This window comes from Trematomus bernacchii, unplaced genomic scaffold (assembly GCF_902827165.1).
Source record: "Trematomus bernacchii unplaced genomic scaffold, fTreBer1.1, whole genome shotgun sequence".
Taxonomy (NCBI): domain Eukaryota; kingdom Metazoa; phylum Chordata; class Actinopteri; order Perciformes; family Nototheniidae; genus Trematomus; species Trematomus bernacchii.
This window is the reverse complement of record NW_022987720.1, coordinates 23626124-23654035: the sequence shown is the minus strand read 5'-3', so window position 1 is coordinate 23654035 and position 27912 is coordinate 23626124. Positions and strand designations below refer to the sequence as shown.

Genomic DNA, 27912 nt, shown 5'->3' with positions numbered 1-27912 from the left:
AAAATCGTTATTTTCTATTTGTTGTTGCTTTAAAAATGGCCTTGCAAAAATTATTCTTAAAAAGACACACAAACTTAGTTATAGGAGGAGTCAATGCAAAACTCAGATATCTCCCCCTCTACTTATGTGACTGCAGAGAGGAGGACAGAGGACAGAGGACAGAGGACACACAGTTTAACATGATGGACTATAGGACAGGACTGCTGCTGCTCACTGTCTGCTGGGCAGGTCAACATCTTTACTGATCTTTATCTAACACAGCTTCTAATTGTGTCACCACCAGCTTATTTCACCAGATGTGTTTTTATCCTCTTGACAGGTGTTGATGGTCAGACTCTGACAGAATCTGAACCAGTGACTAAAAGGCCTGGAGAATCTCACAGATTGACCTGTACAGGCTCTGGATTCACATTCAGTAGCCACTGGATGGCCTGGGTCAGACAGGCTCCTGGGAAAGGACTGGAGTGGGTTGCGAGTATGTATAACAGTAACAATATCTTCTACTCTGAGTCAGTGAAAGGCCGGTTCACCATCTCCAAAGACGACAACAGACAGCAGGTGTCTCTGCAGATGAGCAGTCTGACGGCTGTAGACTCTGCTGTTTATTACTGTGCTCGACACACAGTGACTGAAGCTGGTTGAGCAGCTGTACAAAAACCTACAGCACCTATTCTTATCTCGATAAACTCTCAAAATCAATTATATTCTTCATGTATCTTTTGCTTTGGCTGTATATAATAAAATTATGAAATTCAGCCTTGAGAGAGATCATCAATTACCAGCAATGTTTAATTAACACATTGTTAGAACAATATTATCGATGTGTTGATCGCTGGAACACAAAATAGCCAAGGAGAAAAAAACGAAAAGGTCTCCTGAAATCAATGTCCAAAAAAGGAATAAAATAAACAATACATGAACACATTTCAGCCACATAATGCATATATATGGGAGTAAAAATAATGTAGAAGCTGCTCTCATAAAGACACTAGAGAGTTCCCCTCTCCTCTGTCAGTAAAAGGAAACACTCAGATCTGCTGCTCTCACTGATCTTAACTCACACTCAGACCCTGCTCTGAACTACAGGTTTATATTCTCACCCTGTGAGAGGTTGCTTCATTATAACACACAAAAAACATTTTAATAGCTGGATCAGAATTCACTGCAGATTTATGAGTTCATTTAGTCGTAGTTCTCCCTCAAACAGATTTCAAGATATCAGGCATTCTATTGGTTGAGAACAGTCACAAAATAAATAAATGTACACAGAAGGATTTACTAATGTTATTTGAGATTTATATATAAATGTCTGCATCCACACAAATATTTTTCAATGCATACACAAATACTTATAGTTTTATATGAATATAAAAACGTTTTCACAAATGTAAAACATTTTTAAGAGGGAAGTGTCAGTAGCCAATCAGATGTCTGCTTAATTGTAAGCCAATCAAATGATTGCGTCCCCACTGATAGATATTCTACACAACTTAAAACTAATTAGAGAAAATACTTAACAGCTGAGATGGAGAGTTGATATTTTTTACAAACCCTGTGAGGAGGAGTCAATGCAAAACTCAGATGTCTCCCCCTCTACTTATGTGACTGCAGGGAGGAGGACAGAGGACAGAGGACACACAGTTTAACATGATGGACTATAGGACAGGACTGCTGCTGCTCACTGTCTGCTGGGCAGGTCAACATCTTTACTGATCTTTATCTAACACAGATTTTAATTGTGTCACCAGCTTATTTCACCAGATGTGTTTTTATCCTCTTGACAGGTGTTGATGGTCAGACTCTGACAGAATCTGATCCAGTGACTAAAAGGCCTGGAGAATCTCACAGATTGACCTGTACAGCCTCTGGATTCACATTAAGTAGCTACGGCATGAGCTGGGTCAGACAAGCTCCTGGAAAAGGACTGGAGTGGATCGCTTACACCTATAGTACTTCTACCTCTTACTCCCAGTCGGTCCAGGGTAGATTCACTATCTCCAGAGATGACTCCAGCAGTAAAGTGTATCTGCAGATGAACAGTCTGAAGGCCGAGGACACAGCAGTGTATTACTGTGCCAGAGACACACAGTGATAGACAGTAACAGGAGAGTCGTACAAAAACTACTTCCTCTATTTACCACCACCCATGAGAGCATTCACTTTATATTGAAATACTGAGTAACTGAATATTGACATCCTATTTCATCTCATTTGACACAATGTTTAATTCAGTTGCAACCTAAAGACATATAGTGAATTCAATCAGAATAATATGTAATATTGTTTCTTTTGTGTCTCCAACAAAATGTATCACAGATAATATAAAATGTTCCATTTCAAACAACGCAGCTGTTTATCTGATTCAGTATGGTTAAACTGTGCCCATGTATCTCTAGAAGTACATTAATGAAAGCACACTTTGATAACATTAAACATTAAACAAATCTATTAGATTTGCCGATTGAACACAAATCATCATTATATCATAAACATTATCATCAGGAAAGTTTTATCTGTTTGAATTTGAAACATTACTGTAACATAACCACAACCAAATGAAGCAAATTCTATATTTAACCCTGGAGATAAACAACTGATTCCAGTCAGCTAACTGGCAAACTTTAATCCACCATAAACACATTTGAGAAGTTGTTTAAATACAAATGATATCTTAATAATGTTTCCCTTAAAGAAACAGTTCTGATCATCTAATCTCTAACCCAAATTAAATCAAATACACCCGAGATTAATGGTTAGTTAGTTAATTTAGTTTATTGTCGAATTGGATGTAGGCCTAGGTGAGTCCCTCTGGCAATCAAAATCATAATACTTTACATGAAGTCTATTTTATAAATGGCGTTGCAAAATTATTCTTAAAAAAACACACACACTTAGTTATAGGAGGAGTCAATGCAAAACTCAGATATCTCCCCCTCTACTTATGTGACTGCAGAGAGGAGGACAGAGGACAGAGGACACACAGTTTAACATGATGGACTATAGGACAGGACTGCTGCTGCTCACTGTCTGCTGGGCAGGTCAACATCTTTACTGATCTTTATCTAACACAGATTTTAATTGTGTCACCAGTTTATTTCACCAGATGTGTTTTTATCCTCTTGACAGGTGTTGATGGTCAGACTCTGACAGAATCTGAACCAGTGACTAAAAGGCCTGGAGAATCTCACAGATTGACCTGTACAGCCTCTGGATTCACATTCAGTAGCTACTACATGAACTGGGTCAGACAGGCTCCTGGGAAAGGACTGGAGTGGGTTGCTACTATGCACCCTACTAGCAGTGCCAACATCTTCTACTCTGAGTCAGTGAAAGGCCGGTTCACCATCTCCAGAGACAACAACAGACAGCAGGTGTATCTGCAGATGAGCAGTCTGACGGCTGTAGACTCTGCTGTTTATTACTGTGCTCGAGAGACACAGTGACTGAAGCTGGTTGAGCAGCTGTACAAAAACCTACAGAACTCATCCTTATCTTAGATATACCCTTAAAATGAATTATATTCTTCAGTTATCTGTTGCTGTGGTTGTATATAATACAATTATGAAATTCAGCCTTGAGAGAGTTCATAAATTACCAGCAATTTAAATAAATTAAAAAAGATCTAGATGAATTGATCCCTGCCAAAAAAAATAGCCAAGACCAAAACAAAAAAAAGATTCCGCTGAGATCAATGTCATAATAGGAATAAAATCAACAATACATGAACACGTTTCAGCACCATTAATGCATATCATGGAGCAGCTGCTCTCATAAAGACACTAGATGGCAGTCAGTGTTGAGTTCCCCTCTCTTCTGTCAGTAAAAGGAAACACTCAGATCTGCTGCTGTCACTGATCTTAACTCACACTCAGACCCTGGACTGAACTACAGGTTTATACTCTCACCCTTTGAGAGGTTGCTTCATTATAACACAAAAAGGAGCTGGATCAGCAGTCACTGCAGATTCATTAGTTCATTTAGTTCTCCCACAAACATATTTCAGTATCTCAGGCATTTCTTCCTGTGTGTCTTGTTTCATAACAAATGGTTTCTATATAAAACAGCTAAACAGTTTAGGCAGATTGTTCATTTTTATCAGAATTTAAATATTAATTTAAATATTCTTCATATTCAGCACTAAGAGGAGGAGCCAATGCAAATATTCATCTCTTCCATCTTTATTTATCTCACAGCAAACTGAAGAGGAGAGCTCAAACCACTGCAGCACACACAACACATTTCCACTATGACTTTAGCTACATGTTTAATGTTTCTGATGCTTTCATGGATTTCTGGTGAGTACATACTCCTGCACTCTTCTTTTACTTAGGTTTATGTTTGGCTCTGTTGTGATCAAGCTGCTTTTCTCTCCAGGTGTTTGCAGTCAGACTCTGACTGAGTCTGAAGCGGTGGTAAAGCTCCCTGGACAGTCCCACAAACTGACCTGTACATATGCAGGAATATCAGATAGTGATGCTGCTATCAGCTGGATCAGACAAGCTGAAGGAAAAGGACTGGAGTGGGTTGCCCACATTTCTGCTCCAAGTGGAACTAATAAATATTATTCCACGTCAGTCCAGAATCGCTTCACCATCTCCAGAGACAACAACGTGGACCAGGTGTATCTGCAGATGAACAGCCTGACGTCTGAAGACTCTGCTGTTTATTATTGTGCTCGACAGACACAGTGATACAGAAAGCCACAGAGCTGTACAAAAACCACTTCATTGTCAGTGGCATTAACCAATAGAGAGTGCAAGTAATTTTCCACCTTAAATCAGGATATCTTATATACACAAGATGTAAATACTTCCCCACGCAATGCTTCTGTCACAAGACGTCTTTGTGTTTTAAAATAAAGTCAGTGACAAAGGTTACCCCAAAAGGGCGACACTGGTGGAAGTCCCCAGAGAAGCTATGCAAAAACCTTGCAGACTGTTAATGTCTAAATGTGTTTGTCTTCTCTGTGTTATATGGCTTTTAAAGAATAAAAACATAAATATGAGGACTTTGTTTGAAATATTAATCAAAATCATATTCTTTTCGAGACTGTTAAGCTAGGGGGTATTTTGTATAATTCCTTACGCTTATAAAACATTTGAGTGATCATTATAACGTAGAGATCCCCACATGTGTTTTCTCAGGCCTCTGCATGTATTATATTGAAAACAAGATATTGAGATATTTATAGAATGACAGAGCCAATGAATTGGTGAACAGAGAGAAGAAGAGGGGACCCAGGACGCACCCCTGAGGGACCTCATTGAGGAGGGTCAGACATACATCTTCTCAAAGTTACCCTGTAGGTTCAGTCTCTGAATAATCTAAGTTTGGTGAAGATCTCACTAATAAACACATCAGAAACACTGAGTGGGCCGATTAATGATTGAGATTATGTTGATTTGTGTTTCCAAAGGTAGGCACATTATTGATCTGATGCAGTCGGACTCAATGGTTGAATGAATTATAACAGTCCCTGCAAAAGCCCCTCCCTCCCCATGCTATCCTGATGCAAATCTCTAGTGTGTGCAGAGTACTTCTGTCTGACTGATCTGTACTTTGTGTGGAGCATCAGAGGTCACATCTCCAGTCTCAGGATGATCAACTCTCTCTCTCTTCTGCTGGTTGCTCTCTCTCTGCCCTGTGAGCTCTCCTGCTTCTTGATGTTTTATCTTTTATCAGACAACATCCACTGATGGTCAGTCAGTGATACCAGAACATTTTCAAAATATCTCACTGTCTTCTTTGGTTCTCTTTCTCTTTTTTAAAAAATCTTATCAGGTTGTACAGGTCAGAGTATGGAGTCTATTCCTTCCTCTTCAGTAGTGAAGAGGCCTGGGGAGACTCTCAGTCTCTCCTGCAGGGGATCTGGCTTCACATTAATTGCTGTGTTATGATCTGGGTCAGACAACCTGCTGGAAAACCTCTGGAATTGATAGGGAGCGGCTTCTCTTCGGCTGATAGAAAAACACATGCCAGCAGTGTGGATGGACGTGTAGAAATCAGTAGAGATGATACCAACAGCATGGTGCATCTGAGGCTGTCCAACTTATTGCCAGAAGACTCTGCTGCGTATTACTGTGCAAGAGACACACACTGGTTAAAGGAAGCACAGAGGCTTCACAAAAACCTTGAACTATTTATTATCACTAGTACCAACAGGTGGCAGTAAATGATAAAAAGTCAGATGACAATAAGGAGAAAAAGACAGCTTTTCTAAACACACTATGACAGCAACGGCTGATGTGGAATTTCACTTCCCCTTTTTTAGATATACATTTTACTTCAGGCATTCTTGCAACAATATTGTCCCATTATTTAATTTTTAACAGAAAGTATCGATAATATATTTATGCATGATGTATCCAGTATGTGGGTTAGGGTTTTGCTGAGCAGAATAAATGATTACATCTGATTTAAGATTACATAAAAGTTAGTGATTAGTAACTTAAAATGTATCCTTATAATTGTCCAACAAGTCCAAATGACAACTCTTAACAGGACAGTCCGTCCCTCTTTTATAGCCTGTCAGTGTCCCTCTCTATGCAAAGTGAACTTCCTCACAGTCTGCTATAAAGACTTGATATCATGCTGTCAGCTGCAGCAGAAGAAGAGAAGCTCCATCAGGTCACCTTCAACACCAACCATGTTCTCTGTAGCTCTGCTGCTGCTGCTGGCTGCTGGATCCTGTGAGTCTCACTGAGGCAGAGACACTGACAGAACGCTCACACTGACTGCTCACTGTTATTAACCTCGCTCACTATTCAACATGTTTCCCTCCACAGGTGTGAAGTGTGAGCAGTTGACACAGCCAGCCTCTGTGACTGTGCAGCCAGGTCAACGTCTGACCATCACCTGTCAGGTCTCTTATTATGTTAGCAGCTACTACACAGCCTGGATCAGACAGCCTGCAGGGAAAGGACTGGAGTGGATAGGAATGAAATACACTGGAGATTCATACTATAAAGATTCACTGAAGAGCAAGTTCAGTATTGAGGTAGACTCTTCCAGCAAAACAGTGACTCTGAACGGACAGAGCGTGCAGCCTGGAGATTCTGCTGTGTATTACTGTGCCAGAGACACACTGTGACACACACCATCAGTAGAGCTGTGCAAAAACCCCTCAGAGCCTGAACACTTGTAACATGAAGCCACCAGAGGAGGAGCCCTCAGACCAGAAATGATCTCAACACCAGCTCACTGTTACATCATCAGTTTCAACATTTATAGGTTATAATCACTGATACATTACTGTATGTATTCCCAGAATAAAAGCCAAAAAAAAAGACAAATTGTCGACCATTAAACTTTTCAAGTAGACCTTATAAAATAAAATAAGCTGAATTGGTTTCAGTAGATTAATTGCTCTAAATGTTAGTTGTGTAACAGGATGTATTCCCCTAAAAAAAATATCAATTACTACAAGCTACGAGCCAAAACTTACATTTCTTTGGATCTCACAATTGCAACAAATGCATTAATTGCTGTACTGATAACTGTGACACAATACGTCAGCTTTGATAAAAAAGTATGGGATGCTTTTCGTCTATTTCAAACCTAGCCTGCAAAGTGATATACACGCTACATGATATAAAACTTAATCATAACAATTTTAAAACCTATTTTCAATAAACAGCAGCAGAAATTCAAGTTGCATCGGAAGAAACTGAATTAAATAAGAAATCTAAATGTAAAAAATCAATATAAGGATAACATTGAAATCAGGTTAAAATGTTGACAAAATCAACATTTAAATAGATCTTTTTTTAAGGTAAATATTAGTGTGAACAGAGGACAATGTTCAATCAGAAAGGAGGAGTCAATGCAAAACTCAGATATCTCCCCCTCTACTTATGTGACTGCAGAGAGGAGGACAGAGGACAGAGGACACACAGTTTAACATGATGGACTATAGGACAGGACTGCTGCTGCTCACTGTCTGCTGGGCAGGTCAACATCTTTACTGATCTTTATCTAACACAGATTGTAATTGTGTCAACAGCTTATCTCACCAGATGTGTTTTTATCCTCTTTACAGGTGTTGATGGTCAGACTCTGACAGAATCTGATTCAGTGACTAAAAGGCCTGGAGAATCTCACAGATTGACCTGTACAGGCTCTGGATTCACATTCAGTAGCCACGGCATGCACTGGATCAGACAGGCTCCTGGGAAAGGACTGGAGTGGATTGCTATTATTTACAGTGACGGTAGCAAACAGTTCTACTCTGAGTCAGTGAAAGGCCGGTTCACCATCTCCAGAGACAACAACATACAGCAGGTGTATCTGCAGATGAGCAGTCTGACGGCTGTAGACTCTGCTGTTTATTACTGTGCTCGACACACAGTGACTGAAGCTGGTTGAGCAGCTGTACAAAAACCCCTCATTATTACCACACTTTTCTGACACTGTTAATGTGAGATTTGGAGTCTGTCAATATCATGAAACAACTTTAGTTACACCAAACAATGTAAGATTAGAAAAATATTTCTTGACATATAGCTGAATGTAGAAATCATATCACTTAGAGTTATAATGTTTATTGTAGAACAGACTCTTATCAAAATGTCTCTTTAGAGAAGACAGCAGCTGAACCATGAAAAGCATTTATGTGCTAACATTTAGAAAATGGTCTAATCTGAGATCCTACATCTTTTAACTTATTTAGTTTGCATCTTTCATGCACTGCAGAAATGTGTTTTTGCACATTGTCAAATAGGTTTCAGTTCCTTAGTAGTTTATGTCCTCTTAAGGCTCCAAGTTTCTCTGTATCTGTCCTCAAATTGCCACTATTTGAATACTGAAACCTTTAAAGTAAACAAAATAAACAAAAACCCAGGTCTTCATCCAGCTGCAGCAAACACAAGTAAACATTTAGACCATCATGCTTTCCTTCATTGCAGTTACAACATACAAATCAATAAAAACATAATTCAATCAATTTCTGAATTAGTTTCGAATTGTTACAACGAAAACAATGATTAGAAGTAAAGCTTTTATGTTACTCATATGAGTTATAGTCAAATTCAAGAAAAAAAAAAATCAACTGGATCTTTTGTTGAAAAATAATAATTAAAGTATTTTAATCAACAGTTCATTTTTGTCAACAATTGCCTTAAATAGCTATTTGCTGTTAGTTTAAATGATGTTTAATGCTATTTGTATAGCCTTGAATTTGACTTTTAAAGCAGAATGCAAAGTAGGAGGAGCTAATCGTCAAATGAATTCTCACAGGGATCAAGTTTACTTCATATTTAAAGAGGGACTCAAGCTTTTGAAAACACAAGAAACTGTGTGAACATGGCTCAGGGAAAGCTAACACTCTTGGTGGTTGCTCTGTTTGTTTGGTCTGTCGCTGAAGGTCAGACCATAACTGAGTCTGAACCAGCAGTCAGGAAACCCGGAGAATCTCACAGACTCACCTGCACAACATCTGGATTCAACTTTAGAGGCTCAGTATGGAACTGGATCAGACAGGCTCCTGGGAAAGGACTGGAGTGGATCGCTTTCATACACACAGCTAGTACTCCTATCTATTACTCCCAGTCGGTCCAGGGTAGATTCACTATCTCCAGAGATGACTCCAGCAGTAAAGTGTATCTGCAGATGAACAGTCTGAAGGCTGAGGACACACAGAGCTGAGCTGAGCAGAGCACATACACACACACACATCATGCGCCTTGGTGACTGACTGGACATCTCCTTCATAAAACTAATAAAAGGGGGAGTAATCGGGCAGTTCGATGTGTGTAGAGATGTGTGTAGAGGTGTGTGTGGTTAACACGTAGCAGCCTGCAGTCACTCTTAAGCTGTTCTGATGAAGTTAAACACAGCAAATGCGGTGCATAAAAAGGCACAGCTCTTTACCCGCTGGTGCTGCACTTCTCAGAGGCGGAGTATACGTCCTGCTGCCTCCTGATGCTGCAGCCATTTCATGAAGTGAAGGAGGTTTTCCTTCTATAAAACAGCTGCGGGCAGCAGATGCCGTGAGAGTCCCGGACATTAATTCATAGATCAAGGCAGACTGGTTTACTCTCCTGTTTTGCCAATCCGGTGCTTAAACAAATAGCTCTACACCCCTGGCCGACATGTCCTTAAAATGAAGTCCGAGTTTGAAATATATCTCAAATAATGTATGCACCACCATTTCCCCACATAAACATAACAGTCTGCAATCAAACGGTTGTCTCCTGTGCGCTCCTCTTCCTACTTGGCGCACCGGTAACATTCTCGTGCGCACAAGAGGCTGAGACCTTAGGCTGAGCCGCCGAATCCCTCGGAACATCATAAAAGCCATTTTCAACGGTTTTCTGGTGAAAGATTAACTAGCTACTGGATGAAATAATATGACTGGTGGCATAGGTGCGGCAGTAACACCTCCGCGGCCCAGTACCGGTCCGCGGACCGGTGGTTGGGAACCCCTGGACTATAGGACAGGACTGCTGCTGCTCACTGTCTGCTAGGCAGGTCAACATCTTTACTGATCTTTATCTAACACAGATTTTAATTGTTGAGCGAGGCACACCTTACGTGTTGTTGTTGTTGTTAGCATCTGGTGCTAGCTAGCTGCGCTAACGGATATAAGGAGCTGTTTCAATGAAAACAGAGGAGCGACATTTCGCCGACAACTGCGCCGAGCACTTGACTTTATGCAGGTAGCCAGACAGTGGGACATTGTACGAAAAATCAGCACACTCAGCACGGATAGTGCGCGCAAAATGATTGCAGCGTCCAGGCAGCTCCCGTTCGAGCATATATGCCTTGAGCTGCACATAGCTCCACGATCCATCACAGTGTCCACACACACACACGCACGCACGCACGCACGCACGCACGCACGCACGCACGCACGCACGCACGCACGCACGCACGCACGCACGCACACACACACACACACACACACACACACACACACACACACACACACACACACACACACACACACACACACACACACACACACACACACACACACACACACACACACACACACACACACACACACACACACACACACACACACACACACACACACACACACACACACACACACACACACACACACACACACACTTTGTATTGTATTAATGTATGAGAGAGGTTCCAGGTTGAATTGAGGCGAATATTTGTAATGTTCAGAGGTTGTTGTGTTTAATATTCATGAGAATATTTGTCATTGTTCAAATGATAATAAACAAACATATAAAGCATATTTGTCCACTCATATGTTGATAAGAGTATTAAAAACTTGAAAAATATCCCTCTAAGGTACATTTAGAACAGATAAACAATGTGCGATTAATTTGCGATTAATCGCGATTAACTATGGACAATCATGTGATTAATCGCGATTAAATATTTTAATCGACTGACAGCCCTACTATTTATATAGCACTTACACAATTGCAAAGTGATTCTCACAACAAAAATAAAGAACAAAACAATATCAACAATACAAAAACAAATGATTATAGGAATGTTAAGACTCAATGGCTCTTGATGACATCAATGAGCAGTCCCAATAGATGCTGTGGTATAAAAAGAAATAGAATAGGTCCAGATTTCTTCTATTTTGTGTTGGATGATTTGTTTTATTGATTGCTGATGGATGTATATATATAGGGTTTATTCAACAGCAGTAAAGCATTAAGTTGCTAAATTAACGTACACTGAAAAGTAAAACAACTTACCACTATTTAGGAAAGGCTCTGATCAGGAGGGTTGACTAGTAGGACAGCAAAGAGGTGGTGTCATGTACAACCATTGGTAGATGTTACACCTGAAATAAAGATAAGGAAATAAGAGAAGACAGGAGGACAAACATCCTCTTAAGTAAAAGACCAAATCATGTCAAGCTTTAACCTGAGCCTGTTTTTTCAGTCTTTACAATGCACAGTTGGAAATTACATTCCAAAGGCTAAATTCAAACTCAATACCATAAATAACTGGGTACCAAAGTGCTTTACCTGATAGAACACGTTCCACACGGAGCAGCAAGCATCCGGCTTGGCCTTTTGCTGCATATCATCTCCTCCCTCTCCACTGTTTCCAGTAGATCTCTACTGTCCAATAAAACTGAAATTCCCCAAAAAATCATATTAAAAAAGTTAAAAACAATAACTTGCTTTTGGCATTGAAATAGATTAGAATCTCACCTTTTTCCTGGATGTCAGGAAGGCCAGGAAGTCGTTCCCTTCAAGTCCGCAACCAGTCATAGGGGTTCAAATGCAAAGCCTGAACGATGACAAGAGCGAGACTTACATTTTACAATTATATTTTTAATTCATACCAGAGCAGTGTGTACATACGTACGACATGCAAAAAGCAGATCAAATCCCCTGACAGACTCACACACTTTGGTGATGTCCTCATCTGATAATGTTTCATTTTTTAGCAGCAAAGCAACATGTATATGTCGGACCCAACTCATTTACAGTATGTTTTGGATCTCCTCAACAATGGTCTGTATCATTGAGTAGAAAGATTAACACACATTTGTAAGAAAAGTTTACAATGAAGCACAAAAACCCTCTTTGTATTAAGCTAGCTGCCACAGAAAGTACAGCTTAACATGCTAACCTTTGGTAGAGAGCTACAGTTAGCTAACTTCATGTTCAACACAACACCTCTAATGGCATTACATTGACGATTTTAAACAAAACGTAACTCTCTCTACTTGTAAGATAACGTTAAGTTAACTTACCCTTAAATAACTACATCACGTTGTTCAGGGGAAACACAAACTGCAGAAAACCTTAGCTGCTAACTGTTGTTAGCTAAGACAGCTAGCCTCCTAGCAAACGTAAGGTTAAGTTAACATTAACGTAACGTTGTAAGAAAGCAAAACGAACCTTCGAGAAAGCTTTTACTCTCAGACTTGGTGAAATTGTGTAGTGTTGCTTACCTCCAGAAGGACTTTTAGCGCGTTTCCCAGTAGACAGAGCTGTCAGAGCGGTGCCTCTCAGAAGAGCAGCCGCTGGGCGGAGTCACAGAAACGTTCAACTGATCTTCACTCCTCGACCGGTACGAAGCCTACACACGGCGGCGTGCGTTGCCGCGTTGCCGCTTGGCGGTGGGCGTGTCTTGAGCTTGGGGAGTTTACGCGAGCAACGCGACCAACAACCAATTACATGAATCTCCCGTGTCTCTCCGCAAGGGCTGGAAAATTGAAGAAGTGACCAGAAAGTCGGGTTTGTCAGCTGGAAAAAGCGATGTCTATTATTTTAGGTACTAAACGAACGGGGGCTTGCAAAACGTTTAGCTGCTGCAGGACACAAGAGTTTGCGGAAACAAGACAGGAGTTGATAATTGGAAGGGGGGGTCTGTGTAAAGTTTGTGATGGGAAGGGGGGGGGTTTCTGTTTGCAGCGGGGTAAAAAGGCTTTAAAAAGGCTCCCGTGTATGAATCTCACCATAGACATTAATGTCTAAAAAGCGATTTTTAATTAATGTCTATGGTGCTATTTTATGCAACATTGCATGGTGGCTAAATATACTGTCTATGCCTGCTGTCCATTCAAACGAAGTACACTGGATATAAAGTCCCCAAACAGGCGAAAACCTACCAGTTTCACCCACTGTCTCTGCCACCTCCCTCCATGCCTGGCTCCTCCGGTTTGTATCCCGGGAGGTGAACAGGGACTGAAAGCACCGGGTGATTCCCTACCGCTACGATTATTTTCTCCTCCATTTTTTGGCATATGAGGAAATGAACTGCGGTCTGGCTCTCCCAGCATACACGCGGTTTGATTGGCTAGCGCTTGTACTGGCAGATTTGCATACGCGGGATTTGATTGGCTGACGCCTCTGCCTCAGCTTCAAAAGTAGAACATTGCTCTACTTTTGCAGCGAGCACCGCGAGAAAAGCTACGCTTTGCTCCCACAATGCAGTTTGGCGAATCGTGACGTCACCCCATTCAAAGTGAATGGGCAGAAGCGTTGAAGCGTCAACGCACGCCGCCGTGTGTAGGGGCCGTTAGTGCCAGTCAAAACATACCGCTTTGTTTCAACCATAGACTGTATATAAACCACTGCCGCCTCGCCGTTCCCCCTTGTCCCGCCCTCTCTGTCTGTCTGTGTCTGTTTCAGTTTCGCCAGCAAGACTGCTGGTAGATCAGCATAAATGCCAGCTTCACCAGCATAGACCAGCTAAAACCAGCATAGACCAGCATGACATCCATGCTGGGCTATGCTGGTTTAGCTGACCAGGCTGGTCTTGAACCAGCAAGAACAGCCTGGCCAGCTTGTCCAGCCTGGTAAACCAACTAAACCAGCCTAACACCAGCCTAACACCAGCCTAACACCAGCTAACACCAGCTAACACCAGCTAAAACCAGCAACCATCTTAAGCTGGTCTATGCTGGTTTTTTCAGCAGGGTATTCACTGTCTGACTGTCACAGCAGCTGATACATATCCCCAGTTCCCCTTAAGTGAATGTGTGTCAGTCTGAATTGACGCTGTTTGGCATCACAACGCTGTTATGAAAGTTTCTCTGGTATAACATGGGTGATGTTAGCATAGCAACCGAAGCTAAACTGACTACTTGCTAAGCCGTTTTCTACAGGCACATTTTACCGGCGTATTTTTCATTATGATTCTACTTGTGATAGTCGGACATGACAACCTGTGCAGCCCATGTATTGATTCCATCCGATAGCTGCTATAATAAAAAACAAAACGTCTGCCTGCTCTCCACAATGATCAATAACAGCGAACGGGTGGTCAAAGTAATGGCCCGTCCACACAGCAGCGTTAAAAAATCTTGGAACGCTTCTGCCCATTCACTTTGAATGGGGTGACGTCACTTTGCCTCACTTTTCGCCGAACTGCATTGTGGGCAGCAGAGCGGAGATTTTCAGGATTTTCAGGATTCAAAGTTGAGCAATGTTCAACTTTTGAAGCTGAGGTGGAAGCGTCAGCCAATCAAATCCCGTGTATGCAAATCTGACAGTTCAAGCGCTAGCCAATCAAACCGCGTGTATGCTGGGAGAGACATACCGCAGGTCATTTCCTCATATTCCAAAAAATGGAGGAGAAATTAGCGGTAGGGAATCACCCGGTGCTTTATGACCAGTCCCTATTTACCTACCGGGATATAAACCGGAGGAGCCAGGCATGGAGGGAGACAGTGGTAAGTTTTCGCCTGTTTGGGGAGTGTATATCCAGTTTACTTCGGGCTTTTTTGCTTCGTATGTCGGGGGCGGGAGATTCATGTGATTGGTTGTTGGTGCCCTGCTCGCAAAAAATCCCCAAGCTTCAGATATGCCCACCTCCAAGATTTTTTTAACGCTGCTGTGTGGACGGGCCGTTAGGTACAAATAAACAGAATCACACGAAGCCTGGTTAGTGTTGCCTGACTTTATAAAGTGTGTTTTTTTTTATAAGTGTGTGGTTGCCTTCTAGTCACTTTGCTCAGCGCTACTGCTTGTAGGCAGGCATGACGAGACTCTTCAGTCGACCCATGTTCAGGGGAGGTGGGTTTAGTTTCCTGCACGCCTCGACGTAAGAGAGACGTAAGCGACGCCGCCTCTTAGCTCTGAAGCTCTTGCTGCTAGACCGACAATTTTTTGGAGCTGGAAACAAACCGGATTCCGGAGCTAAGAGGCGGCGCCGCTGCGGTGTGAACAGGAAAAACCGGTACTTTTCAGGCTCTAGCTCCGAGCCGGCGCTGAAAACGCGTTGGTGTGAAAGGGGGATAAAAGGCCTGGAGAATCTCACAGATTGACTTGTACAGCCTCTGGATTCACCTTCAGTGACACACACCATCAGTAGAGCTGTAGAAAAACCCCTCAGAGCCTGAACACTTGTAACATGAAGCCACCAGAGGAGGAGCCCTCAGACCAGAAATGATCTCAACACCAGCTCACTGTTACAGTAAAGAGGGAAATAGTACTAAGATGTCATAGAAATATTCTTAAATTCAACAGAAAAGGCTTTCATCAATTTAAAAAATCTGACATTACAATCACTGATACATCATTGTATACAACATCAAAAGTGATAGTCAACCATAAGTTGGTTTTAAAAGTGTCTGATCTAACTACAGTAGAAAGGAATCATCAAAAAGACAGTTCCTTTTATATAATTATAAGAAAACATATGTAAAAGACAACTTTTCAACAGGGTCATAACTGCATTAGGGGATGAATGAGTATTCTTTATCCTACTTCATGGTGATGTTATTTTGGTAAAATTATAGGAAAGTTGGATCATCAAGAATCTAAATTGTGTTTGCTCGACCTTTCCTTTGTGACGAAAAACCACACTTGAACATTTCCTCATCTTTTGGATATTTTACATGAACTTAAAGGGGACCTATCATGCAAAATGCACTTTTGTACGTCTTTTATATATGAATATGTGTCCCCGGAGTTCCAGGGAACTCACCAAGTGTCAGAAAACACAACCCTCTCTATTTTCCTCCATACCCAAATCTCTAAAAAAGGGGCTGCAACGGATCTGATAAAAACTGATCCAGATTTGAACACTATCCTGACGTCAGGACAGTGGCGCTACGGCTATTGGGCCAACTCCACCAATCAGGAGGAGACAGCCACGGCCATTGCCGTTCGAAAGCGCTGGAGACGCTGTAGTACATATGCCAGGCCAGTAGATGGTGCTGTTCTCACTGAATCTGCCCCTGCTAAAACAGAGCTAGAAATTGTCAAATTGAGCGAAATGAGGCATGGCTAAAATGCATGATCTGTTTGGTATTTTGAAAAAAAAAAAGTATAAATATGCCTTATATAGGTATGGTCCTACACTATATTATTCAAATATAGCATGATAGGTCCACTTTAAATCAGCTGATTTCCAATCATCAGTATGTAAATGATCTGTGTGTGTTTCCTCATAAACCAGTGAAGTGTGTGTGTGTGTGTGTCAGAGAGAGGACAGAAGAGCTCACATCAGTTCAGCTTCAACATCAACATGTTCTCTGCAGCTCTGATACTGCTGCTGGCAGCTGGATCCTGTGAGGAGCTTTCAGTGGATTCTCACTAATAAACACATCAGAAACACTGAGTGGTCAGATGAATGATGGAGATAATGTTGCTTTGTGTTTCCACAGGTGTGAACAGTATTGATCTCATCCAGCCAGACTCAATGGTTGTGCAGCCTGGACAGCCTTTGACCATCACCTGTCAGGTCTCTGGTTATTCTCTGACTGATAGCAGCTATGCAAGAGGTTGGATCAGACAGTGTGAAGGAAATCCAATGGACTGGATTTCACATATGTGGGGTGGAGGTAGCTTAACTCAAAATAGTGCTCTGAAGAACAAGTTCAGCTACAGCAGAGACACTTCTGCTGGAACAGTGACTCTAACAGGACAGAGTGTGCAGCCTGCAGACACAGCTGTGTATTACTGTGTACGTCAGCCCACAGTGACACAAACCACCAGCAGACCTGCACAAATACTCAGCAACCATGTGACTCAACCATACACACATATTGACAATCAGCAGTACCAATAAAGAAAGGAAGTTAGTCGTATCAGCAGGGGCGTCGCCTGGACCTGGAAACATTCGGGGCTGAGCCCACAGTGGCGGTGTAGGTATCAGAATCTGTTCGGGGTTCGTTACGCCGCTTACCAATGACGGCACGCATTGGCTGTACAGCAACCCAATAGGACATTTTACATGGCCAAATTCCGCAAAGAATATTACAAAATAACAATAAACAGTACTGTAAACATTATGTAAATAACCCAATTTGTGTTCTGTGAAACTGAAAAGGATATTACAGTGTTTTTTGTTACTTTTCGTTGGCTGTTGACAGGAAGTTGTTGTTGCTATGGAAACAACATGACGGAGAAAAAAGTAATATCTTCTCCATATAAAGACGTAGAAAGTAAAGAATAACGTGGTGGCCTACCAGATCTGTTACAATGAAGGCTCGATAATCAGCTCACGACATATAGGTGTGTCGTGTGTGTACAGAGTTATAAAGGTTGGTATAAAATCCTTGTTAAATCGGAGAATTAATTCGGGTTACGCCAGAGGTGGCGATATATGCTCCAAGTGGAAGCGATTCGCCATTAAATAAAAGAAGAAGAAGAAGAATTACGCCATCTGGTGTCACAAACAAACGTGTGCCTGCATTAGCTTTGTTACGGCAATGGATTGTGGGAGATTCTCATAACATGTGAGGATCTCTCGAGGGTAAGGTGCCTGTATTATTTTGGTGGACAAAATGTATGTTTTATTTTATAAGGACTATAACGTTTTGTTGTGTTTGTTTAGTTTAATGTTAATCGTTTAATGCTCACACAGCAGCATGTTTTTTGTGTGTTTGGCTATTGGTTTTATATGATTTATCAACGTGATCATCAATAGCTAATCTGAGCTAATAAGCTAATGGGAGAGCTGCTCCACACGATGCCTCGACTACAAAGTCTTCCATGTTTCTACGCTTCTTCCTCTGTGTCACAGTTTCGGGAATATCAAGATCATTGCACAGGGCCTTGGTCTTGCTTTCTCGTCACTTCGGTAACTTTTCAGTGTGTTCTCAACTGCTGTTTTGTAATTTACTGCCTGCACCAAGTCAATTGTTTCTTTCTGCAGGTATTTGTGCAGGCCCTGAGTGGTTGAGAGCAGTGTCTGGAACAGGACAAGCATGTAGATGGTACTGCATTTGCAAAACTTGCTTTCCAGCCCCTTTGCCAGAGGGGCTGAAAGGCTCCCTAAAGTCTTGATCAAAGCAGGGAGGTTTTTGACATGCCCAGCGAACAAGTTATTTGTCCCCTACCTCTAGCTGTTTCTGAAATGTTTGCAATCTCTAATGGTGGAGAAGAAAGAGTAGAGACACTCCAGGAGATCAACGCAGGTATGTGAGTTTTGTACACCAGTTTTTTTAAGTTTAATGTTTCACATTGCTTATGAAAAATATACTACCACTATACGATCACTGATGTTTTGTTGTTGACTGGACACTTATTTTTTTAAAGAGATGGCATGTGAGGATCTCTTAAGCAATGAAGCTCACGTGTCCTTTTTATATGCTGTCCATTGAAATGCAGGAAAGTAATCACCAACTGTGAGTGATCTGTTGCCGAGGGGACACTACACCGGAGTTACATAAGCAGAGGTAAAGTACTATTTTTGGGGGGAACTCCCCCAGGAAGATTTTTTTTAAATATTGAAGTTAAAAGCATCAATCTGGTGCACTTTGAGAGCAACATTAAGAGATCTATACATCTCTCAACACCCATATGTAAAAAAAAAATCTCAGAAACAGGTTTATTATTTAAAAACACTTGATTTTCCAATTAAATCATAAACTATGTCAAATTATTAGAAGTTGTTAGTAATTAGATTAAATTTACATGCCTGTATGCCAATTAATATTTTTTCCCCAACTCCAGAAAACCTGTTTTGAAGCTCCTCCAGCATTCTGTCGAGAACTGGAAAGAAGAGCCTTGTGTATGTTTGACTTTTCATGTTCTCGAAAAGAATCCAATGCACGCTTCCAGTTTGTGTATCCTGAGGTGGTGAGGGTGTCCCTTTGATCCCTTGATTGCGTTGGTTTGCCATATAGTCTACAACTAAAGCAGAATGCTGCATTGGCAGTGGTAGAATATTCAACCCATTTAAAAGTATCAAACCAACTTGGTTGAAATGATCTCTTTTGCTGGCCAAACATGCCGGATGGAAAACAGTGATGTCTCACTTGCCTTGGCCCTGTATCTGCAGTCCCTAAATCAGTTCCCCAGTTACCCATTGACTCTTGTCTGTTCTGATGTTCCTGTTCATTGTTGTTCTTATCTGTTGTATCTCCTTCTTGTGTGTCCCTTTCTCCTGTTCTCCTTTCTTCATCCTCTACTATTTTTGGCTCATCTGTGATGACTGTGTAGGTAAACACAAACAAGTATTTTAAATCAGTTTCCAGCTCTGTCAAATAAATGAATTTCAAGATACACAAATTTGTCTTCATTAAAATGAGTGTCACCACACTGTCACAAAATATAATACTAACCAATTGAAAATAGTTAAATTGACATTGGAAACCTCTTGTAGATATCACTGTTAGTAGTTATCTGCCAATAGGAGAGAATCATTCCTATACAAATGCAGTTTGAGTAATTCACTTAATATATTTACTTAACACTTTAATATAGTCATTTTCACGTAATACTCGAATAGTCATCTTTCTGCATTCAAAACTAAGGAAAGCTGTACAATTTGACATGATAATGAAGAAAAAAGGCCTCCGACAATGCAGATTTTTCGATCATATCAATTTTAAGATGGGGGTTGAGGCTTAATATTTGGGAGCATAGTGTCCCTTGTCCCCTTTCAGGAGCCCTACTGGATTAGCTTTGATCTGAAATCTTTGTATATAAAAAGCTTGTTAGCTGGCTGTCCATCTCATAATGTTCACATAGAAACTAGCTATCAATAGGAAATATCAATCAGAATTATAATTTCATGCAAAAATCTGTCACAAAAAGAGGTTGCACATTTAAATTCAGGTGTTATGGCAACGTCAGTGGCCAAACAGCCACATTTACTGCTGCAAATACGTTCAAACGTGCTGTCGACAGTAAAGCAGTGGCAACTAGGCCACCATTTAAGCTGACTTTTCTCAGAAATACTGTCACATAACATCCATATATTTCAGTGCTAGTTTGATGCTTAGCTAAGCTAACTATGAAACACTTTAACTGACAGGACTCAGGATCAACTGTGTACTGTAAGGTAGCTTCTAGCTTCCTGTCGAACAGTAAGTCAACATTTCCCAGAGAGCTTTCTTTGAAATCACCAGGTAACGCTAAAAAACACAACATTTATATTGTATGACAAAGTGTTTATTTAATATATCTGGCTCGCTATAGCTACTTGCTAACGGTTTAGATTACCCGTGCGATTCAAAGTAACGTCAACGTAGCTGTAATTTATGCTTTGCTTACATGTTCGCATAACTTGTAAGTTTACTGACATGTACATACCTTGTTCACCTGGCTCAGGTGGTGGCTCTGGGGTTGTTGTGTGAGCCACCACTTGAGTATTGCCGTCTTTTTTATTGAAAAAATGTCTGATGTCCATCTTCAGAATCTCCGCGTCCGGGGCTGACAGTTTAAAGTTTAAACATTGTCACAGAGGAGAGGTCCGTACCTGTCAGCCAATAAAACACGTTTATTTCCATGCAACTCTCTGATTGGTCTGGTGGTGTCTTGGCTTGCCTATGTTGCATTCACTGAACATGGGAAATTACAAACCTGCCGTCCTATAGGTAAAGAAGTACGGTTAATGTATTATATTGAGGGAGAATTTGTCCGGGGCTAAAGAAAAAACATCCGGGGCTAAAGCCCCGGATGCCTACCCCAGGCGACGCCACTGCGTATCAGTGAGTGAACAGGATAGCGTGCAGAGTTCAGGATGTATCTGTGTCTATTAAGGATTTTAAAGGATTTACCATAAAGACGACAATTGCTGTGCTCTAATATCGATGTTATGATGTGCCATGCTTTAAGGGTGAAAATAAGACAGTTTAGGGATTTGCTCTGTGTTTGGAAGAAAGTCAGTGTCAAAGGTTAATTCTATGTGCAACACTGGTGGAAGTCACCAGTGAATCTACACAAAAAAAGTAGAGATTTATTTTACAAAGACAGACAGCAGACAATAGAACATGTCAAACTTAATTGCAGTGAGAGCAGTGCAATTATCTTTAGGCCTCTGCATGCGACATAGTATAACATACACTGTAAAAAAAAAACTCGTAAAAAAACGGTCAAAGTACTGGCAGCAGCGGCTGCCAAACAAAAACCCTTAAATTAAAGTAAAATACTTTAACTGAAATAAAGTGAATAAGCCATTAATTTACGGGAATTGTCCTTAAAGATTTTACAGGAAAACACTGTAATTTTACAGATTTATCCTCTCTTTTTACAGTCAATAACCTTTAATAAAAGTACATTACTAATACTTTAACGTACAAATACTCTAATTTTACAGATTTATCCTCTCTTTTTACAGTCAATAACCTTTAATAAAAGTACATTACTAATACTTTAACGTACAAATACTCTAATTTTACAGATTTATCCTCTCTTTTTACAGTCAATAACCTTTAATAAAAGTACATTACTAATACTTTAACGTGCAAATACTCTAATTTTACAGATTTATCCTCTCTTTTTACAGTCAATAACCTTTAATAAAAGTACATTACTAATACTTTAACGTACAAATACTCTAATTTTACAGATTTATCCTCTCTTTTTACAGTCAATAACCTTTAATAAAAGTACATTACTAATACTTTAACGTGCAAATACTCTAATTTTACAGATTTATCCTCTCTTTTTACAGTCAATAACCTTTAATAAAAGTACATTACTAATACTTTAACGTGCAAAAAACCTGTAAAAAAAACGGTCAAATGACTGGCAGCAGCGGCTGCCAAACAAAAACCATAAAATTAAAGTAAAAATACTTTAACTCAAATAAAGTGCAAAAGCAATTAATATACAGAAATTGTCCTTAACGATTTTACAGGAAACTTTCCTCTCTTTTCAAAATCCATTGTCTTAAAATGTTACATTCAAATACCTTAAATAAAGTTCGGATGAGAAAAACTGTTTTTTACTTTTTTTTTTATTAGATTTGTATGATCAAACACTAAAATAAATACAGAACCTAAAGTTCTACAGGTAGAATACTGTTATTTTACAGCTTTTTTCTAACATTTTCCAATCAAAGACATTCAATGAAAAGACATCACAAAATGTTCTGTCGGAAACAATTACTCTGAAAACTTAAAATATGAAAACTAATGAATACAGCATTTCATATTTAAACATCATACTTATAAACAGTAGAAACAAAAAGTAAGTTGAATTTTTTAAGAGTACTTTGAAACATTCTCAACTGAAAATAACAGAAATTACAAAATGGCAACATATGTTCACATTGTCAATTTGAAGGAGCAGTGTGCAGGATTTAGTACGTCTAACAATGGGGATGTAGGTTCCAACCAATGGATAACTTGTTCACTCACCCTCCTATCCCAAGTTTGTAGAATGTATATTGGCTGCAAAAAACTTGAGGCCCAATCATGTTTCCTCTGTCCATTCTGCGCTACTGTAGACGTGGCAGTGCAACCTAGAGGACAAAAAGATCAGAATCAGAAACAGGTTTTTCACACGTATGAGGAATTTGACTAGGTGTCGTAGATACACATATAAATAAAAAAAATTAAATAAAAAAAAGTACACAGATAGCGAACTATATTAAGAACACTGTAATAAAAATATAGTAAGATAGCAATAAAATAAAGCAGTAATATACATCGAAATAGAATGCAATAAATTATAGAATATAAAATATGTGCAGTAAGCAATATTTAAACATTGCATTATTTACCATCCTGTGATCTCCATTATGTAATGCATAGAGTCTGCGTTGTGGATGAGGTAAAGTGTCAGTGGGGGGGCCTTGTTGAGGTGGCGAGAGGTTTTGGTCCTGGTGGCGAGAGGTTTTGGTCCTCATGGAGAGGTTCTGGTCCTGATGGAGAGAGGTTTTGGTCCTGATGGAGAGAGGTTCTGGTCCTGATGGAGAGAGGTTCTGGTCCTGATGGAGAGAGGTTCTGGTCCTGATGGAGAGAGGTTCTGGTCCTGATGGAGAGAGGTTTTGGTCCTGATGGAGAGAGGTTTTGGTCCTGATGGAGAGAGGTTCTGGTCCTGAGGGAGAGAGGTTTTGGTCCTGATGGAGAGAGGTTCTGGTCCTGATGGAGAGAGGTTCTGGTCCTGATGGAGAGAGGTTTTGGTCCTGATGGAGAGAGGTTTTGTTCCTGATGGAGAGAGGTTCTGGTCCTGATGGAGAGAGGTTCTGGTCCTGATGGAGAGAGGTTTTGGTCCTGATGGAGAGAGGTTTTGTTCCTGATGGAGAGAGGTTTTGGTCCTGATGGAGAGAGGTATTGGTCCTGATGGAGCGCAGCCTCCTGCCAGAGGGGAGAGGGGTGAACAGTTTGTGTCCAGGGTGGGAGGGGTCGGCCACTATCTTCCCTGCCCGCCTCAGGGTCCTGGAGGCATGCAGGTCGTGGAGGGATGGCAGATTGCAGCCGATCACCTTCTCTGCAGAGCGGATGACACGCTGCAGCCTGCCCTTATCCTTGGCTGTGGCTGCAGCGTACCAGATGGTGATGGAGGAGGTGAGGATGGACTCCATGATGGAGGTGTAGAAGTTCACCATCATCGTCTTTGGCAGGTTGAAGTTCTTCAGCTGCCTCAGGAAGAACATCCTCTGCTGGGCTTTTTTGATGAGGGAGCTGCTGTTCTGCTCCCATTTGAGGTCCTGGGCGATGATGGTGCCCAGGAAGCGGAAAGACTCCACAGCAGTGACTGGGGAGTCACACAGAGTGATGGGGAGTCATATAGAGTGATGGGGAGTCACACAGAGTGATGGGGAGTCATACAGAGTGATGGGGAGTCACACAGAGTGATGGTGAGCCACACAGAGTGATGGGGGCGGGCGGGGCTGCGTTCTTCCTAAAGTCCACAACCATCTCCACTGTCTTGAGAGCGTTGAGCTCCAGGTGGTTTTCCCCACACCACGTCAGAGACGTGTTTCCCCAGCCTCACGTGCTGCTTCCTGTCAGACAGGAAGTCTGTGATCCACCTGCAGCTGGGAGAGCTTGTCCTGCAGCAGAGCTGGGATGATGGTGTTGAAGGCAGAGCTGAAGTCCACAAACAGGATCCTGGCGTAGGTTCCTGCTGTGTCCAGGTGCTGGAGGAGGAAGTGAAGTGATAACTATTAGTAAACCATAATGATGGATGTTATTATCAGCAGCTGCCAATAGATCCCCTAAATCTTGTATGAACACACACACACACACACACACACACACACACACACACACACACACACACACACACACACACACACACACACACACACACACACACACACACACACACACACACACACACACACACACACACACACACACACACACAATTGAGAGCATCCCAAGGGCATTGATTATTTCATAAGTTTAGAAGGGGGGAACATAGTCTAACAACAGTTAGCTTTTGTTAATTTTACCTTGAGCCAAACTTGTGATACTTGTTTCTGAAATCCCTTTCTCTTAAAGTGAATAAAAAACAAAAAGAACAATGGAGCTTACCCTAAAACTAACCACTGGATTGCTTGTCTAACATGACCTAGTCCATGTTAGCGAAGTACAACTGGGATTTCGAGGGGGAAGATATGCTTGGTTGATTCTAATTTTTACTTTCTTACTTTTTGAATAAAAATCATGTTTGTATCACTACACTTCTAAGGGACAACATGGGTCAAACATTGCCCGTATTCTTTTGCTATGTTATTTCATGCATGGCTGAGTATTTATTTACTATACATTTTCAAAAATAATTAATTTTAGCAGTGATTTGGACCAAGCATGTATGATGTAGTAATACAACAAGTATTTTAGTTCACACAGTGTGACATTAGCTAGTCATGTTAGCTTGTAATATATAGAGCAGAGCTAACTAGCAAGTTAGCCGAACGTTAGCGGTTAGCTGTTTATGCTATGCTAGCTGTTGGCTACTTAACATTAACAAACTGGATTCCGCTGTAAGAAAGCTGTGAAACTTTACATTAAACTTGGCGACAACACTGTGACACCCCGCTGCATGTTTATGTGTAATTCTCCCGTGTGGAGACGAGAGGTGGAGCGGCAGCACTGCAATAAGCTGTAAGCTAACGTTAGCCTTGTTAAACCAGGTTTGGGCGCAACATCTTGCAAGAAACAGCATCTCAGGGCTTCTTAACATTTAACAACCTATTAATGATGCAAACTCAGCTAACTAGAAGAAGAAACGTAACCTTAAATACAAAATAAAACATTCACAAACTAAGGATTATCTAAATACATGTTTAACTCCATTACAGTTGCAGGACTCACCAGATCTCAAGTCTTCTGTTCTTTGTTGACGTCCCGATGCTCATATTTAACGTGTAGATGTAAAACGATCCCGATATTAATCCATTAATCCATAAACTCCTGCAGCTCCGAGCCGGAGCTGGAAAAGCGCCGGTGTGAAAAGGGCAGACAGCTGTAGCTCCGTCCGCAGGAGGAGACCCGCTCTAACTGACGTGAATGTTTCAAATGTGAACAACAGGCGCGGGCAGTTCTCATTGGCAGGTTTCTTCGATGACGTTTATATTAACCAATCAGGAGTGTTGTGGACTCATTCCAAACATGCCTGACTTGTCTGCCGTGTTATGGCTGAATTCCAATTCAAGTGCCGTAGTTCTGGCTGTCGGCCAGAATCCGAAAACCATGCACATTATACTGCATGAAAGACTAAGGCTTATTACTGTATATTGACCAATGGGAAAAAAAACACAGCAACAGAACACATCAATAAAACAAGGATAACTGTGACTTATTGTTGAGTAAATAACAGTGTGTGTTTTAAACCTGGGTCCTCCCTGCAGAGATTTCTCCACTTTCTAAGATTTTTATTTTTTTTAATGATATTGTCAACTGTAGATGTTTACAATATAGTAAGTTAGGAATTTAATGAAAACATATTTATTTACTTTTGTTTCAACATTGGATATTTTGTGTTTGTGGTGGATTCAATCGAATATTGAGAAAATGATTTATGTAAAAATGTTTTACTTTACATTTTTTTTGTTTGACGCTTTTTTTTACAGTTTTATGTTTACCTTAAAATTACAAAGAAATATCTTAAAGTCTTATAATAGTAATACACTTTTATATTACGAGTTACATATTTAATTACAGATAATACTTTTTATTTTACGTACATCTGCATGTATTTTCTGAAAGTGCAAAAATACTGTAAATATTATATAATAAATGTACTGTAAAAAAAAATGAAATACTCGTTATTTGTTGTTATTGTCAAAATACTTAAAATAATGTTTTGGATTGTTAATTTATAGTTAATATCTGTCATTTTACAGAATTTTGCAAGTTATTTAAAAAAACATGATAATTACTATAAAAATTTACAGTTATTTCCTGTAAAATTACGATCTTTTTTTACAGTGTAGTCAATTGAAAACAACAACAAATCTTAACATATAGAAATACAGATTTACATAAGGTGACCATGTGATGAAGGTAATACAAAAATAGCAAATCTGGTTTACTCCTTTTTTTTAGGAGGAGTCAATGCAAAACTCAGATATCTCCCCCTCTACTTATGTGACTGCAGAGAGGAGGACAGAGGACAGAGGACACATAGTTTAACATGATGGACTATAGGACAGGACTGCTGCTGCTCACTGTCTGCTGGGCAGGTCAACATCTTTACTGATCTTTATCTAACACAGCTTTTAATTGTGTCAACAGCTTATTTCACCAGATGTGTTTTTATCCTCTTGACAGGTGTTGATGGTCAGACTCTGACAGAATCTGATTCAGTGACTAAAAGGCCTGGAGAATCTCATAGATTGACCTGTACAGCCTCTGGATACACATTCAGTAACTACTGGATGCACTGGGTCAGACAGGCTCCTGGGAAAGGACTGGAGTGGATCGCTTTTTTCGACACTGGTAGCACCCCGTACTACTCTGAGTCATTTAAAGGCCGGTTCACCATCTCCAGAGACAACAACAGACAGCAGGTGTATCTGCAGATGAACAGTCTGAAGGCCGAGGACACAGCAGTGTATTACTGTGCCCGAGACACACAGTGATAGACAGTAACAGGAGAGCCGTACAAAAACTACTTCCTCTATTTACCACCACCCATGAGAGCATTCACTTAATATTGACATCCTATTCCATCTCATTTGACGCAATGTTTAATTCAGATACAACCTAAAGAAATATAGTGAATTTAAACAGAAAATATGTATTTCTTTGTCTTTTGTGCCTCGATCAAAATGTATTTTCATTTAATCGTTTATTGGAACCGGGACAGTGCACATCGA

The 27912-nt window shown here is 40.6% G+C and overlaps 1 long non-coding RNA gene and 3 gene segments (V, D, J or C); all 4 read left to right on the top strand.

Moving 5' to 3' along the window:
* Positions 1-178: 178 nt before the first annotated feature.
* LOC117492098 lies at positions 179-27675 on the top strand. The segment is given in 3 exon segments: positions 179-228; positions 320-448; positions 27494-27675. Coding segments are annotated over 3 exon segments (360 nt in total).
* On the top strand, positions 2973-3467 carry LOC117492980. The segment is given in 2 exon segments: positions 2973-3038; positions 3127-3467. Coding segments are annotated over 2 exon segments (366 nt in total).
* Positions 6577-7105, top strand: LOC117493009. The segment is given in 2 exon segments: positions 6577-6689; positions 6786-7105. Coding segments are annotated over 2 exon segments (348 nt in total).
* On the top strand, positions 17885-19147 carry LOC117493028. Its single transcript, XR_004556919.1, has 3 exons — positions 17885-18159; positions 18562-18823; positions 19017-19147. It is a non-coding gene; the product is annotated as an uncharacterized LOC117493028 (long non-coding RNA).
* Positions 27676-27912: the final 237 nt, after the last annotated feature.